Source organism: Crocodylus siamensis, chromosome 2, assembly GCF_052110815.1.
Source record: "Crocodylus siamensis isolate JL-2025a chromosome 2, ASM5211081v1, whole genome shotgun sequence".
NCBI lineage: Eukaryota > Metazoa > Chordata > Crocodylia > Crocodylidae > Crocodylus > Crocodylus siamensis.
Genome location: NC_143396.1, coordinates 10,391,538 through 10,407,351, shown reverse-complemented (window position 1 = coordinate 10,407,351; position 15,814 = coordinate 10,391,538). Strand labels below are relative to the sequence as shown.

Genomic DNA, 15,814 nt, shown 5'->3' with positions numbered 1-15,814 from the left:
GATACAGCTTTATCAGGGGTGTGTGGAGACTGCTTCCCCACAGCCCAGGCTGCAGGCTGGTGGTCAGGAGACACTCCTGGGAAGAGAGATGTAGGCTGGGATCTTTCTTGGGCAAGGAGAGTACAGAATATGGGTATCACTGTGAGCGCTCTACCCGTTAGATAATTATGAGAAGTGTAGATATCACTACCATCACCACTGCCATGTCCTCCACTAAAAGTGAGTCGTGCCCAGTTCTCTCAAAGACTCCTTGTAGGTGGGTTCCCAGTGGGTCCTGAACTCCAGGTCCTGAGTGGGCAGACATCTCCCTTGTGATCAAGGTCCTGAGAGTGGGCAGACATCTCCTTTGCCGTGACTGTTCAGGTGCCTGAGTGCCAGCGAGTAGTAGGAATTCAGACATACTCTTGTACTTCCTACTGGTGAGGTCTAGAGGATTCCCCGCAGTGCCCAGGTCTTTGTGACTGATTTTTCTCAGGCGCTGAACTACTCCCCTGCTGGTTTGAGCCTAGACGATTGACTGAAAATCAGGCATTGCGTAGAGTTGGGCTTAATACACCTGGTAAACTATTTATTTACAAGCTGTTGATGGGTTTTAAATGTTTGCTTTCTTTCTTTCAAGATTTAGATTTTCTCATTCCCAAGGCTGGCTATTTCTGCCAGATCTGTTCACAATTCTACGCCGACGAAATGTCGATGAAAAATCATTGCCAGACCCAACGTCATCAGCAGAATATGGAGGTAACACCTTCTTTCACCTTCAGATCCTAGGTTAAAAACACCTGAGGTTTTAGTATATATTTGGTGTATTTCACGGACATCATCTCAGGCAGTAGTTTTGTTAAATTACACCTCATTCGTAGATTGATAGATGTTGGGGTCCTCAGTAGGTCATCAAGTCCGACCCCCTGCCCTAAGCAGGAAAGAGCGCTGCGGTCTTTACTGTTTAAACCAATAGCAAAATAAATGTAAAAGATATTAAGATTTTTTTTTCAATACCTGCTATCCCTTGTTTTGTTTTGCAAAAGAAGACAAACCCCTTTAGTGCATATCCATCTGGCCATGGGGTAAAGTTCCCTTCTGACCTCGCATGTAGTGATCAGTGACCCTGAGCAAGGGGCAAGGCCCTCTAGCCTCTGGGCTTGAGTCCCAGCAGGGGCATTGGTGCATCCCAGTCACAATCCCTAGCTTGGGCTGCAGACAACACCCCGTACCTCTGAAGGAGGCTTAAAATCCCCTGAAACATGTAGCCAGAGGAAGTGGGGGGCTCCATGCAGCAACCAGCAAAGCCCAGAAGCCTGAGAAATCCTGAAAGGAAGACACTTGGTGGTGATCTCTGTAATGTATTATTGGCGTAGAGATTTGAGAAATACATAGGGTGCCTATACATGTGCAGTGAGGCTAATCTGTGCTGCAGTTAGTGTTTCGAAGCAGACTATTAATTGAGTCTGCTGGAGCATGGCAATTGCTGCGCTCCAGCATCCCCGTGCTGAAAAATGGTGGCCGGGGATACTTCAAATCTCGTTCAAGGTCTAGTTAAAGTACTTCCATTGCCATTTTTCAGTGTGGGAAGGCCAATATACAAGATGCTTTTGGAGCTGCTCTAATTAAAGGCCCCCCTCCCACCCCCCACCCCCGGAGCAAGTGTATAAATGTCCATAATGACTATGGTTTAGCAGACATTTGACTAGCTGTAGGATCATGACAACCGGAGAGGCACCCATCGTGTGTAGTCGGACTGTTTTGGCTTGTACAGATGTCACAAGCTCTGTGGAGGTCCTTCCCACAGGCGTCAGCTTAATCAACAACTGACTTGCTGAATAGTTTGGCATCAGGCAAAATGAACTGGCAGATTTTGGTGGGGATCAAGAATTGTCCAGCTGCCGGATGCTACATATATTTATTTAAACATGCATTTTCTAAAAAAGTGACTTGCTTTTTGCCATGAGGAACAGTGTTTTGACAGCAGTATTTTTATCCATGGCTACCCAGCAAGATTTTGTTTTAAACCTTTTTTGCAGAAATTCATGGCCACACAGAAGCAGGAGGAGGAAAACAATGAAGGAACAGGGGAAGAACTAAGTACAAGGTGATTTGAGCAGAGAAGAATTCTTTAAAGAATTTAATTTAGGGTCCATTCAACTTTGTGTATTTTGTCATGATTTAATTTGTAATTTTGTTTTGAAAGCAAACTTTCATGTTGTATAAATTTTTGAGCTTCGTGTAGACAGAGACTGAAAGAAAACTGTATGGTGGTTTTGATTTCTATGTCAAATCATCTGACTTCGGAGAGATCTCTTTTTACGAGAGTTGAAATAAATGTTCCTATATTCCTGCCTGGAGCTGCTTGTCTTGGTGTTGGCTGTGCCTGTCTGACGTGCCTTAGCCTTTCTCTTACTAACTCAACCCCTTCTCACAGCCTTGCCTGGATCTTGCAGGAGGGAGGTCTGCTTTGGGTCTTTACCTGTCCCCTCGGTCACTGCCTGCAATTTTATTGCACAGCTTTCTTTTAGGGGTCACCTCTATTGGAGCCACTTCTGCTGCCTGCAGTACTGGATGGATGGTGTTCAGAGGAAACCCTGACTCCGGAGGTGAAACGAGTGAGAGCTTCCACCTCTCTCCGCCAGGGAAAGAAGTTGGGTGGGACATTGCAGGTGACCCCATAGAACTGGTACAGATGTTTTATATGTTCAAATCTGTTGGGAAAGATCCAGTATTTATTTGCTAATGCAGTTCAGCTCTGGCTGTAATGAAGGAGGCTTTGGTGTATAGGAAGGCATTCTGCTGGGGAGGTGAGGAGTAGTTCAGGCAGCTCTGCAAGACTTGGGTTACATCTCTCTTAGCATGTGTATCCAGGGGCACCCACTTGATTTCTTCCCCCCCTCTGCCCCCCCAGTACACCATTAAGTTTTCCTGAATGATGCGGGTGACATTAGAGAGAAGTGGCTGAGTTTAGATCTTAGTGACATCTGTACAATTCTGGTATCAGTGGAGGGGTGTGTGTTTCACTGACAGGAGAATCTGGCCTGAAGCCCCCAGAAAGGGAGCTCGTTTTCAAGGGTCAATAGACAGGTGAAACGAACGGAGCCTGCCAGTCTGCTGTAGAAATGCCAGCTCTTGGAAAGTAGATATGACAACATTCCCAAATGGCCAAAGCAGTTGCCAGCCTGGTGCACTTGTGCTTTCAGTTGCACACCAGACGCTGGATAAGTCGCAGCTTTTCAAATCAATTTTCCGAGACTGTTTGCCTCTGGTTCAGAAGTACAAACCAAAGGCAGCTACATGTTTTTGGACAGTTGATTTGGGGGGGGGGAGTAGAAACTTGTCAACTGCACTCAAAAGCTTGCAAAGAACATTTTTCCAACTACCCAGTCGGTCTAACAAAAGCTATCACATCTACCCCAAGAACCTGGCCTGTCAGCTGCTCTTAGTCTTTTTGGGTTCAGCAGGGTTTGGAGAAGCCCCTCAGCCTGCTCCAGTCCAGGGTGGGTCATACTTGCAGTTGCATGTACTACTGAGTCCTCCTTCACTGCAGATAGGGATTTTAACCAGACAGACCTGACAGTTAGGACATGGTCACGTTTGACTGGCTGTTGATGAGCTTGCTGGCAGCCTCTGGAGGGCTGCAGTAGTTTGGATGCTCAGGCGAGTGCCCAGCCCCCTGGCTCTGACCTCTTTGCCCTTGAAGTCCTCAGTGCTGCTTACTGAGGTCAGCCCAGAACCTGCCACACAACGTGGCTCAACACCAGCCCCTCGCCGAGCTCCTTGTACTAAAGAGCTGCTGGCACAACCAGCATCAGGGTGGCTGATGTCTCTCGCCTGCTGGCAGCCATGCTTGAACTCTTTGCCTTTGGAGCTATATCAGCAGGCATGACGATGGCCCTTGCAGCTCCTTTAACTAGCTGCCAGCAACCTTTAATAAGCCAAAGGCCAGAACCACCTGGCTCTGAACCCCGCACCCAGCCCCCTGACCTAGAGTGCTAGGCCACCTCCACGCCTGTTTCTGATGATTTCTTTTGAGACCTTGCTCCCTCTTAGGTGCTCTCAGGGCAAGAAAGTCCAGCACATCCTTTGGCCCCAGCGGCTGGATCAGTGAGGGGCGGCAGGCGTGCTTGATGGCAAAAGCATCATGGGGAGCGCCGAGAGAAGGCAGCCTGAGCGAGCCCCTGGCATGTCTCAGTTCAGGGGCACAATCTAGTTGCACGCCAGAATTTCAAGAGCAGCCTGGCCTGGGAGGCTGCAAAGCAGCGTGGGAAGGCAACAGGAGGACCACCTGGCTGAATGGAGGAGATGCTGCATGCAGCCAAAACCTTTGACGGGGCTGCTGCATGTACCTGGCTGCTTTGTGAACTGGGACGGCCTCGATTCACACGTGTCCACCCACTGGGTGTCCACAGCCACGGCCAGGAGATTTAGGAACATGGGGTAATGGCTCATTGGTTTCGAAAGCTGCCGCAGGCACCAAGCAGCTGTGCAGACCCCCAGTTGCTTGTCCCCATCCCCTGGGGGGGGGGAGTCGGATCATGTCTGCCAGGTGTCTCCAACTGGGCAAGGAGAGTCCCATGGCAGCTGTCTGGTCCTCCCCCTCCAGCATTTCTCAAGCACTGCTGACTGGAAGGAGAGCGGTATGAGGAGCAGGTTGAACCATGAGTCATTTTCCTGTGGTGCCCATTGTGCAGAGTGGGAAAACTGAGTCATTAAGCAGGAAGCAGTTTGGCCAGATGTTTTTACAGTGGGGGACTTAAGTTGGCAAAACAGTCTGCCTGTCCTGTCAGTTCCCGAGTGTTTGCACTGCAGGCTTCACGAACAAACAATGGTTCGAAATGCCCAGCCAGCTTCCAGAGCCGGGCAGCAGCAGGACTGAGCGGTCCCAGCTCTGCCCAGGAGAGGGCAGCGGTGCCTGGCCCAGCCAACTTGTCCCGCTGCCCAAAATCAGGCTTGGTTGGAAATTTGCCCTGGCAGCAGCTGTCTGCATTGCTGGGGGCACGTGGGAAGGCGGCACTGCTCTGTGCAGGGCCGGAGCAGTCCAGGGGTCCAGCTTGCTCGTGGTGCCTTCAGGTGCAGACAGTAGGTACCTGGCCTCGGCCACCTGTGCCTCTCTCCAGAAGAGCTGAGGGGTCTTTGGTGAGTGGAGGTGATTTAACTCCTCTTGCCTGGGAAGGGGAATGCACAAAGACCCCTCCCTGGCCGCTGAGGAAGGCACCCCTGTCCCGCTGGAGCTCCGATTTCCTGTCCCGGCTGCTGCAGGCTGCCCTATGCAATGTGGGAATGGAGTAGTGTCACTTCCATGCCTCAGTTTCTTCATTCATGAAAAAGTTTATAGAAAATGAGAGTTGGCTGCCAAGGTCAGGATCAGACCCTCTCTGCTTTTAACCCCTTAGGGGAGGTAGAGAACTGGGCGGATCTCAGATTTTGAAAAAGGGGGTGCAGATAATAGAAACAATGAGGCTGGGAAGGGACATTAGGGGGTCACATCTAGTCCAACGCCTGCTCCAAGCAGGACCAACCCCAACTACATCATCCCAGCCAAGGCTCGGTCTAGCCAGGGCTTCAACGCCTCCAAGGATGGAGACTGCACCATCCAGTGGGGATGCCTGTTCCAGTGCTTCACCACCTCCTTGGGAGACAGTTTTCCCTAATACCCAACCTCAACTTCCCTTGCTGCAGCTTGTGCCCATTGCTCCTTGTCCTGCCATCTGCCCCCACTGAGACCAGCCCAGCTTCATCCTCTGGACCTCCCTGCAGGGAGCTGAAGGCTGCTATTCAGTCTCCCCATAGTTTTCTCTTTTGCAGACCTCTTAGCCCCCTGTGCAGTGAGAGCATTTCCCCTGAGCTAAGGTCCAAAGTCCATCAGCAACACGGCTCCCCCCGGCCTGCTCCCCTCCTGCCTCTCTCCACCCTCATTTACAGACTTTAAAATTATGTTGCCCAAGTCATCTTCGGTAGAGTTCAGATGATGGATGTTTCTGAGCTGCTTTGGACAGGGCTGATCTTGCCTCGGGCAGGGCTTGGACTAGATATGACCGCTGCAGGTCCCACTTCTGCATGAAGCAAAATTTTTTTGTTTTGTTTTGTTTTTTATAGCAAGGAAAGGGCAGAAGATGCCTCACGGCAGAGGGCATGTGCACAATGAGGCTGGGATCCACTTACCTAGACCCTCTCAAAGATCTCCAGTGCCTCTAAAAGGAAATCTCTCTGCTTTCAGATGCTACTGAGATCCTGCTTTGACCATTTTACTTGCATTACTAGGCCACCGTCCTGGTTTTTCTGCCTTTGAGGCTCTCTCCCCCTGGGAAAGCAGGGGCTGTTTGAAAACATTACCTGGCCTTAGAGGGAACACGGTTTTGACCCTTGCTCCTCCATGCTGTTTGGGTGGCGATGAGCTTGTGCACCATTAAAGCTTTCCTGTCCGCGGCCCGAAGGTGATGAGAGAGCCTTGGGCACAGATGCATTTCCCTCGGTGCTTGGAAGCTCCCTGGCCTGTATTGGGTGTCTGTGGAAATTGCTAACAGCTTAGTCAGCTCGTGCACCTGTTTGTGGGCATCATGGCCTTTTGGGAGGCTGAACTGGAATGGTTTCCCGTTAAGTTCTTGAAGGGGGAAGGTGGTTTTTTGCTGGCTGAACCGAGTGCTGGGAAGCCCAGCAAGCAAAAAATAATCCTCCCTTTAAATAGCCCCCGTGGCCCAAGCGCCCACCTGTCGATACATCTCAGGGCAGACCCCAAAAAGAGCATGGAACTGGCTTTGAAACCCTGAGCTAATAGACAAGTCTATTTGCCTTCTGCTTTTCAAGCCTCTTGGGCTCACATTTTCAAGACCAAAGACTTGCACTTGCCCCTGACCTTGAACAGGACAAATCGGAGCTGCAGAAGGGGTCTGGTTTGAGGTTTCTTTCCCTTTTGCACCTCTTCAGGCTACCTAGCTCCAGCAAGGACTAGGATGAGACAGGCCAGGTTGAAGAGACATCCGACCCAGGTGAAGCAGGAAGATGTGCAGAGGCTGTGCCCTGCCAGCCTGGGGCCTGCAGCCCCACAGGAGCGGGTCTTCGCTGGGGCATGCGATGGCAGCGGGGCAGCTGGTCATGGGGAAATGGCCATTTCAATCACAAATGCAGAGACTTGGATATGGGTGGGGGGCAGGGGCACTTGCAAAACTCACCGGGGCCAGGGAAAGAGAGAGACTGGAAGGATCAGTGACTGGGTTGCAGCTTGGCCCCCGCTGAGACCAGCCCAGCTCCATCCTCTTTGCAGCCCCCTTGCAGGGAGGTGAAGCTGCTACTCAATCCCCCTCAGTCTTCTCTTCTGTAGACCAAATCAGCCCGTTTCCCTCAGCCTCTCCTCACCAGTCCTGTCCCCCAGCCCCCCAAGAGAAGTGGAACAGATACAGAGCATCCCAATGCAGATAAAGAAACAAGACTGGTATAGTGTGTGCGCAGGCAGATGTGTGCGCAACTGCATGTGTGCACATGCAGCTAGATAACGGTGAGTGCCCAGAGGTAAGCTTATACATAAATACGGGCAAGCGTTTGTGCCTGGGTGAGTGTTAATGCATAAAGAAGTGTGGACAAGCACTCTGTGTATAAATGATGTCTGAGTAAGCCTATATGATTGCAACGCCTGTGCCCCTGAGGAAGCAGCTGGGTATGGGCGCAAGGAGGGGAGCAGATGGGGGGCAGGGAGCTGCAATCTGGGCACAGGACCATGGCTTCCACTGCAGTTACTGCCCACAGCTGTGCCTCAGTTTCCCTGCCTGCCAGAGCGGGGTGATGAGCCCATACGTGGCATGGGGGCGGGGAGGGTGAAGGTCAGTGCCAGGACGTGCCGTATGCCCACGACTAAGATGCTGACACTTTTAAGACGCAGGTACACTTTCGAACTCAATTCCAGAAAAAGCAAAGCATTAAATAAAGACTCCTTTATAGCAGTGCCTCCCTCGTGCTGCCTATAAGACCTTGGCCTTTTTAGTTTTGTTTTTAACTCGGATCTAAGATGCAGGCTGGTTTCCGGAAGAAACATTTCACTTTAAGAAGCGCGTCTTCTATTTGAGGGAATATGGGATTACAGTAACAGTGGGGGGGGTAGCTGGCAGCAGACACACAAGCTTAAAATATTTTTCCCTTCTCTGGACAAATTCAGGGCAAGCACTACGAGCGAGACTTTACAGCAACGCCGGCGGCTGGGTTTGAATCCCATTTTAAAGATAGGAAAACCAAGTCGGGAGCGCGACATCTCTGCAGAGCAAGTTGGAGGCCAGGCGGGTGTTGGAGGCCTGGCACCCCGACGCCTGCCTTCTCCTCCAAGCCCCAGCCTGGGCTGAGACTGACCCTACCTCAGTCCATTTCTGCTTTGGGAAACTGTATGACGCGGGGAAGGTATTGGTTTGGCATGACTCAGTGCCCTGCAAGATATTATTAGTGCCCAATGAGCCACTGGCACAGCGGGTGACTTGGCAGTGGCTCAGGAGCGGTCGTCAGTACAAGCAGTTATTAACCCCAGCCCGTCAATGGCGAAGAGTGCGAGAGGGGTGGGGCTCGGCCCAGAAACTAGAAGCTGGGGGCTTGGCCTGTATTAATCAGCGTAAGACTGAAGCAAAAAACCTCCTGTATTAAATGAAATGTGCATTGATTTGCTGTATGAAACAACAAAGCAGGCACAAGAATCGAAAACTCTTTTTCAATAGTCCTGCAGCCCCTCCGTGTCTCTCAGAAAACAAATTTGCAGTAAAAGCATCCTTCAATATCTGAAATCTTTAGGTGGGGGGAGCTCAGGAAGGTCACACAGATCCAATTGAGGGGTGCACCTTCCTGAGCGCTTTAGCAGTGCATCCAGGTATTTCCACCCCTGAGTGAATTAATGTTTCCACACCTGATTAAATGTTTCTGAAACTTGGATTTTTGGGGGGGTTTTTAGCTAGACTTGAAAAGAGCCTGCAGGGCTGTGAAACAGGAGCCGCGGGACCAGGAGCAGCTCTGGGAGAGCAGAGTTGCAGAAGGAAAATGAGCTTCGTTAGAGGAGCCGTTCACGAGGAGAGAAGGTTGTTAACAGACTAGAAGGAAAGGGGGTGGATCATAATCAACGGTGAAGTCAATGGCTGCTGCCTGAATAGAAATGCCACGGCTGCTGCCAGGCAGTTGGTTAAGTTGGGGTGGAGCAGGGATTGTGTCCCCCCCAACCTGCCCCTGGGTGCAGATCAGGCTTGTGGCTGACCAGGCAGGGAGCGGACTACACCATGGCCCAGGTGCCCCCCTCCAGCCCCCCCCGCTGTCCAAGCACAGCAGTGCAGCGCTTTGGGCTCAGCCCTGGCTGGCCCTGGGGCACACTGCAGGGCTCAAGAGTGGGCACGGAGCTGGGCCTGAAGCCACCTCGCTGCTATGCTCCTGGCTCCTCAGTGCCAGGCCCCGCTGCCTCTGGGAATCAGGAAGTCGGGGGTGGGGACCCTGACTCAGCGCTGCCGGCATGCACGGAGCTGCATCATGTTTTCCCTCCAGATGCCGGGCTCTGATTCAAGCTGGTAGCTCCCCCCCGCCACTTCTTTGCATGGTCTGGCCCCATTATCCTGATGCACTGGGGCAGGGCCTTGTGCCCGCTGGGCTGGAGCTGGGGGTCTGCATCTCTGCTAGTCCCCGCTGCTCCCTGACCCCCTTTCTGGCATGAGCAAGGCCCCTCTTGGTCCCTGGACTGCTGTGTGCCTGGGGGTGAGGTGCTGCCCCTCTCTGTGCCTCAGTTTCCCTTCTTGTGCCTGGTCTCACGCACTTATCCTGACAGCTGCTCATGGCAGGGCCCCTGGCTCGGGTCTTGATGGGCTCTCTGGGCCTGTAGCTCCAGGGTGGGACTCCCCAGTCACCTCCAGACCCGCCAGCGAGCCGCGGCAGGGATCACCCTTGCACCCGCCGGGCCCAAGGACAGGGGGGCACCTTCCCGTCCTGGCCTGGCAGGGTCTTCACTGTCTCTCAAGTGCCAGCGGAGAGGGGCTGCCTGCCACTGCTTTCCCCGGTGGCTTTTGGCAGGTCATCCATCCTCCGCCACCTCCGGAGGCGCGACTGCCCTGGTGCCACCGCCGCGCTGCCCGGCCTTGGTCACGTCCCTCCCACCTCCCCATGACGCCCCGCGCCGTTCCCCTTTAAGAGCGCGGGGGGGAGGGGAGCGTGGGAACGCCCCGGAGCGCGGCCGGAGCGGGGCCGGAGCCGGCTGCGGGGATGCTGCGGGTCTTCGTGCTGCGGGCCGAGGCGGTGCAAACCCCGGACGCCGACATCAGCGATGCCTACTGCTCCGTGCTCTTCGCCGGTAGGGCCGGGCCGGGCCGGGCCGGGGGCTGCCTCCGTGTCTGGGTGCCCGCCACCCCCGTGCCGGCCGGCCCCTGCCCGCCGCGACGTGCCGGCCCCTGCGCGGAGCCGGGCGGCCGGTGGCCGGCCCCTTCCGGCCGCAGCCCCCGGGGCGCAGGCCAGGCCTCTCCCTGCAGCCGGGGAAACTGAGGCAGGCGCTGCGGCCCCAGGGCGCGACTCCGGGGGACCCCGCCGCCTGCAGCAGGCCGGGCTCCGGCCCAGGGAGGGGGGCTCCGGGCGCCGGGGGGCTGAGGCTGCCTCCCGCGCTGAGACGGGTCCCAGTCCCTTCCCCGTACTGGTCCCAGCTCCGGCGCAGCTGCCGGCCGGGCTGGGCCGCCTCCGGGCGCCGGGCCTCGGGCCCGCGGCTCCGGCTCGGGTTTCTGCGACGCGCTCCTTTTCCAGCCCGGGCCCGGCGGTGCTCCCTTTGGCCCCGCGCCGCGGCCCGGGCTGGGGCGGAGGCGGGGAGAGCCGGGAGCAGCCTGCCCGTGCTGAGCTGAGCCTCCGGGCCTCAGTTTCCCGCAGCGCGGCGGGGGCGGGGAGCGGGGAGCGGGCCCCGCTTCAGCTCGGCGGCGCGTGCCCAAGCCCGCCACCCCCTCGTCCGTGCGCTTGCCCCGGTGCTGCTAGGTCAGCCCGGGGTGCCGGCCGGCTCGGGGCCCGGCTGCGCCCACGCGGCGGGCCCCCGCCAGCCCGGGGTAGCACAGCCCCGGTGCTGCTAGGTCAGCCCGGGGTGCCGGCCGGCTCGGGGCCTGGCTGTGCCCACGCACCGGGCCCCCGCCAGCCCGGGGTAGCACAGCCCCGGTGCTGCTAGGTCAGCCCGGGATGCCGGCCGGCTCGGGGCCCGGCTGTGCCCACGCGGCGGGCCCCCGCCAGCCCGGGGTAGCACAGCCCCACCGTCCGCGCGGCCTTGCCGGGGAGCCGGGCTGGGCAGCTGTCCGTCCCACCGGGCCCGCCGGGGCAGCTCGGCCCCCGCTGGAGGGCCTGGCGGGGCGACACCGCGGCAGCTCCGGGATTTGGGAAGAGGGGTATTGACAGGCTGCCAGGGGGGAGGGAAAGCGCCTGGTCTCCCTTGCTGCAGAATCGAGTTAGGCTGGAGATCGGGAAAGGCTTCTCCGCTGTGCGAGCGCAGGGGATCGTGGGAGAGACGCCGGACTAGCACCAAGCGGGGGCTGCCTTTCTACGCCTCTCCCTTGGGCGTCTGCTGACAGCCGTCGCAGCAGTAGGACGGGGATGCCGCCAGCTCTCCGGGTAGCCCAAACGCGTCTAACCACGTGAGCCCGGGCTGACAACTAACTGCGTGTCTTGGCTCACCCGTGTGCCGGTGTAGCTACAAGGTCCCGTGTCCTGCCTTGTCTTCCAGCTCTCCCACGCCGAGATAATAATTGGGAGTTGGACCCCTTTATTCACGCACCTGGCTGACGCCATTTCCCGGTGCACAAGGTGCAGAGGCATGGGCAGAACAAGGGAGGATGGGAATATCGGGAGAGGAGGACCAAGGTGACCTGGAGGGCTGGGGTGTGCAGTGTAATGGGGTCACGTGCGAGGTCCTGCCCAAGAGCGGAGACTCCCCCATCCCTCTGGGGAGCCTGTCCCAGGGCTTCACCACCCCCGCGGGAGAGTTTTTCCTATTATCCAACCTCAGCTTCCCCTGCCGCAGCCTGAGCCCCTTGCCGCTTGCTCCGCACAACATCTCAAAGGCCGCCCCGCAGCCTTGCAAAGCCCAGTGAAACCGCATCGCCTTGCACCCCTTGTGATCGCACCCGCTACGACCCGCGACTTCCACCCGATGCCCTTCGGGCTGGGGCGGCAGAGCGTGCGGCGAGGGCCCGGGCCGTGCTCGGTGCCCTGCCCGCCTGCCTGGCCGGGAAGGGCAGAAGACACTTCCCCTCATGTAAAGAGCGGACCTGCTCCCTGCTGCTGCTGCTGCCAGTTCCTCACGCGGTTGCTCCTGCTTTGCTCGCCTGGGTGCTCTCCTCCTGGACGGCGGGCCGCGGAGTAAATGCCACGGCTTCGTGCGGGCCGCTCTCCCCCCTTCCCACTGTCGGCGCTGAGCCGGCCGGAGGGGCGGCTGGAGGGCGTGTTGCCGGGGATTTCTTCGTTGCACCGCGGCTCCTGGCTGGCCCGCCTCGGTCTTGCGAAGTGGCTCTCCAGAGCCTTGCGCGGGCTGATGCAGCCGGGGCCGGGGCTCGACGACGCGCCGCCTCCCGCGTCCCTTCGCGCCCGCCTTGCCTCCGGTTTGGAAGTCCAAGCGAGCCGTGAGCTTTTGAGGGCCGGGCTGGGGAAAGCGCGCAACGACTCTGTTTCTCCCCAGTGGTCGCGGGGCGCTTGAGTCTGCTTAAAAGCATCCGCTTGCCTCCACATCTCTTCGCCTCCCGGGAGCGGCCCCGAGCTCGGAGCCGGTCACGGAGGTGCTCCGTGTCCACCGGGGGCGGCGGCGCGGCCCCTGGGATGCGCGGGGGCGGGACGCTGTGCCGCGCGGGGGGCGCCGCGGCCGGTGGTGCTGCCGCGCATTATGCGCACGCGGCGCGTGCGGCCTGGGCTCGGTACTTCTGTGCACTGCCAGAGCACCTCGGAGCCCCAGACTGGGGTGCGCCCGGTGCGAGGTGCTGCACAGATGCGCAAGCGGCGGCAGGGGGCTGCCAAACGGGCCTCCCCGAAGCGGACAAAAGCCCGCCGGCTTTGATGAGCAGGTGCTAGTGCAGACCCAGGGCCCCTGGTCCTGACTCGGGATTTATGGGGACCCGGAGCCTGGCTCTCTTCAGAGCGGCACTGCCCGGTGTGGGTCAGCCCAGCCCGGCTGGGGACCTCTGGGGAGCCAGGCCAGCCGTGCATACGGGGGCAGGGCGTGGACCCCTTAACCCTGCCTGTCTGCTTGGCCTCTCTCGTTCCTCCCTCGGTCTCCCGCTCCTGCCGAGGTGCGAGCGGGGCAGGCTCCCAGCTCCGCGCACCTGCGGGAGTGGGGGGCACTGGGCCTCAGTCTTTCAGTCCGTAACATGGGAGCAATGCTGGACCTGGGCTCCGGCAGGGTGCAGGGGTGTGCACATACCCACCTGCTGCATGCCCAGAGGAAGCACCTTGACTTTTTGAGCACCTTGCCGGGGTCATCTGACCCCGGTGCTCTTTCCTGCCAAGGCAGGGGGTCGGACTAGATGATCTACCTAGGTCCCTTCCGACTCTAGCTACTATGAAACTATGAAACTATGAAGCTGGAGTCGGTAGGGGCATTTCTATTCAGGCAGCAATTGGCTTCATGGCTGCCTATCATCTACCCTGATTCCTGCTAAGCTCTCGCCACTCCGCAGGTGTGAACACCCCTCTCTCCTCCTTGAGGGTCTCTCTGCTCCACTTGTCAGCCTCTGCTGTCTTTTGCAGCGTCGCTGTCTCTTAACCATGCCTGGAAAGGCCTCGCTTCTCGTTCCCAGCCCCGTAGGCTGCTTTTATCTCCAGCTAAAAACCGTCACTGGTGTGGTCCTGTGAACTCAGGCATAGAAACGACCAACCGTGATGTCTTGGAGGGGCTGTCAGGAAAGAAAGATTTTGTTTTGTGAGTAAGAGACATGCGTTTACCCAGAATAACTACAGCACTAATGGCATAATAGCTTTGGACTATATTGACTCTCTTTTCAACCGTGACGCACACTTCAGCAAGCCAGCGCACCTTCCCGGAGCGCTGTCTGATCTGAAACTGAGCGAGATCAATCACCCAGAGAGGGGGTGGGCTCTCCATCCTCGGAGGCTTTGACGCTGCGGGTAGACCTGGCCCCGGCTGGGATGATGGAGTCGGGGCTGGGGCCGCTTGGAGCAGGGGTTGCACCAGCTGTGACCCCGCCAGCTCCCTTCAGCCCTCATTTTCTAGGATCCCGTGAATACTGCGGCGCTGTCCCCTTAGCCTATTAGTAGGGTGTCTAGTCTGCACTGGAGGAAAATGCGTGATGATTTGCGATGTGCTGCAGCTCCCTTGCCAAAATCGCAGATCAGCCATGCCTGCCGTCGCGCCTGCCTTCTGCGGCGCCGCGAGGCCGTGCCGTGCCGTGCCGTGCCGTGCCCGTGGTGGCCGGTGCTCCCGTGTGCGGCGGCTGGCCTGGGCCGTGCACCGAGCTGCAGAGGCAGAGGCTGCGAGGCCGTGCGGGGCCGGGCCGGGCCAGCGGGGCCGCGTCGCGGGCAAGCCCCTCGCGCCTGGCCCGGCTCCGGGGGCGCCGGGGCTGCGGGGGCACTGCGGGGCGGTTCAGCACGGTTCACGGGAGGGAGCGCCCCCTGCTCCGAGCAGCACCGGCCCCGGCCACATCACCCCAGCCCGGGGGGCTGTCCGCCCGGGTCTTCAACCCCCGCAGGATGGAGACTGCTCCGGTTAACCTGCTCCGGCGCCGTACCCTCCAAGTGAGACAGCTTCTCCTGATGTCCAGCCTCGGCTGCCCTTGCTGCAGCCTGAGCCCATTGCTCCTCGCCCAGCCCAGCCCAGCCCAGCCTCTTCGCAGCCCCTGCGGGGAGGCGCCGGGGGCGGGGGCGGGGCGGGGCGGGGCGGGGCCGGGGCCGGGGCCGGGATCGGGATCGGGGCCGGGGCGGGAGCGCGCGAGTCGGGCCATGCTCCGCGCCGAGCTGCAGCGCGCCGCCCGCCTGCCCCGGCGCAGCGACCCCGTGGCCAGCCTGCGCTTCCGCGGTGAGCCCCGCGCGGGTGCGCGACAGTGTGGGGTGGGAGCGCGCGTGTCGGGAGCACGCGTGCGTGTCGTGTCTGGGTAGTGCATGCGGGGGGGGTATGGATGTGCGTGCGCGTAGCATCTGTACAGCGTATGTATGTGGGGGGGTGGCACATATATAGTGTGTGTGCGCGCGCCGGTAGCGCGTGTGTGTATAGCACGTATATAGTGTGTGTGTGTGTCTGCGTGTATAGCACATATATAGTATGTGTGCGCTCGGAGCATATAGATAGTATATAAGTACATGTATGTGTATCCTGTGTGTGTCGGTAGCATGTCTGTGTATAACACGTATATATATAGTGTGTGTGTATCTTGTGTGTGCTGGTAGCATGTGTGTGTATAGCGGTAATATAGTACGTGTATGTAGCATATATATAGTATATAAGTGCATGTGTGTGTGTATCCTGTGTGTGTGTATAGCACGTATATAGAGTGTGTGTGTGTGTAGCCTATATATAGTATATAAGTGCATGTATGTGTATCCTGTGTGTCGGTAGCATGTGTGTGTGCAGCATGTATATGCAGTATGTGTGTGTGTAGAATATATATGGCATATATGTGTGTGTGTAGCTCATCAGGACTCGTGGGAGAGGTGGTCTCTTTTACTCGACCGACAGGACTTTTGCACAAGCGTTTCTTTACTCGCCGGCTTCGGGGCACCAGCGCCTTGTTCCGGCCCCGGGGAGGACCGCGGAGGCGCCGGGCAGGAGTGCGCCGGGCCCCGCCGGGCGGGCGCTTGCAGCTGGAGAGGACTCTCTCAGCTCGGCCCGGCGTATAACTCGCAGCAGACGTGTCCCTGTGTG

At 57.8% G+C, this 15,814-nt stretch overlaps 2 protein-coding genes across 8 annotated transcripts in view; both read left to right on the top strand.

The window, feature by feature from the left end:
- Positions 1 to 2,339, top strand: part of ZNF638 (zinc finger protein 638) — a 118,511-nt gene extending 116,172 nt beyond the window's left edge. For all 3 annotated transcript variants that reach the window (XM_090035147.1, XM_090035145.1, XM_090035148.1), the window contains exons 25-26: positions 620 to 738; positions 2,019 to 2,339. In XM_090035147.1, the coding sequence (XP_089891273.1) occupies positions 620 to 738; positions 2,019 to 2,090 (191 nt within the window). In that variant the 3' untranslated portion in view covers positions 2,091 to 2,339. The remainder of the gene's footprint in view (positions 1 to 619; positions 739 to 2,018) is intronic.
- A 7,798-nt stretch (positions 2,340 to 10,137) lies between these two features.
- The window catches only part of DYSF (dysferlin), a 202,251-nt gene continuing 196,574 nt past the window's right edge, over positions 10,138 to 15,814 (top strand). For all 5 annotated transcript variants that reach the window (XM_090035143.1, XM_090035144.1, XM_090035142.1 and 2 more), the window contains exon 1: positions 10,138 to 10,279. In XM_090035143.1, coding sequence (XP_089891269.1) covers positions 10,192 to 10,279 — 88 coding nt within the window. In that variant the 5' untranslated portion in view covers positions 10,138 to 10,191. The remainder of the gene's footprint in view (positions 10,280 to 15,814) is intronic.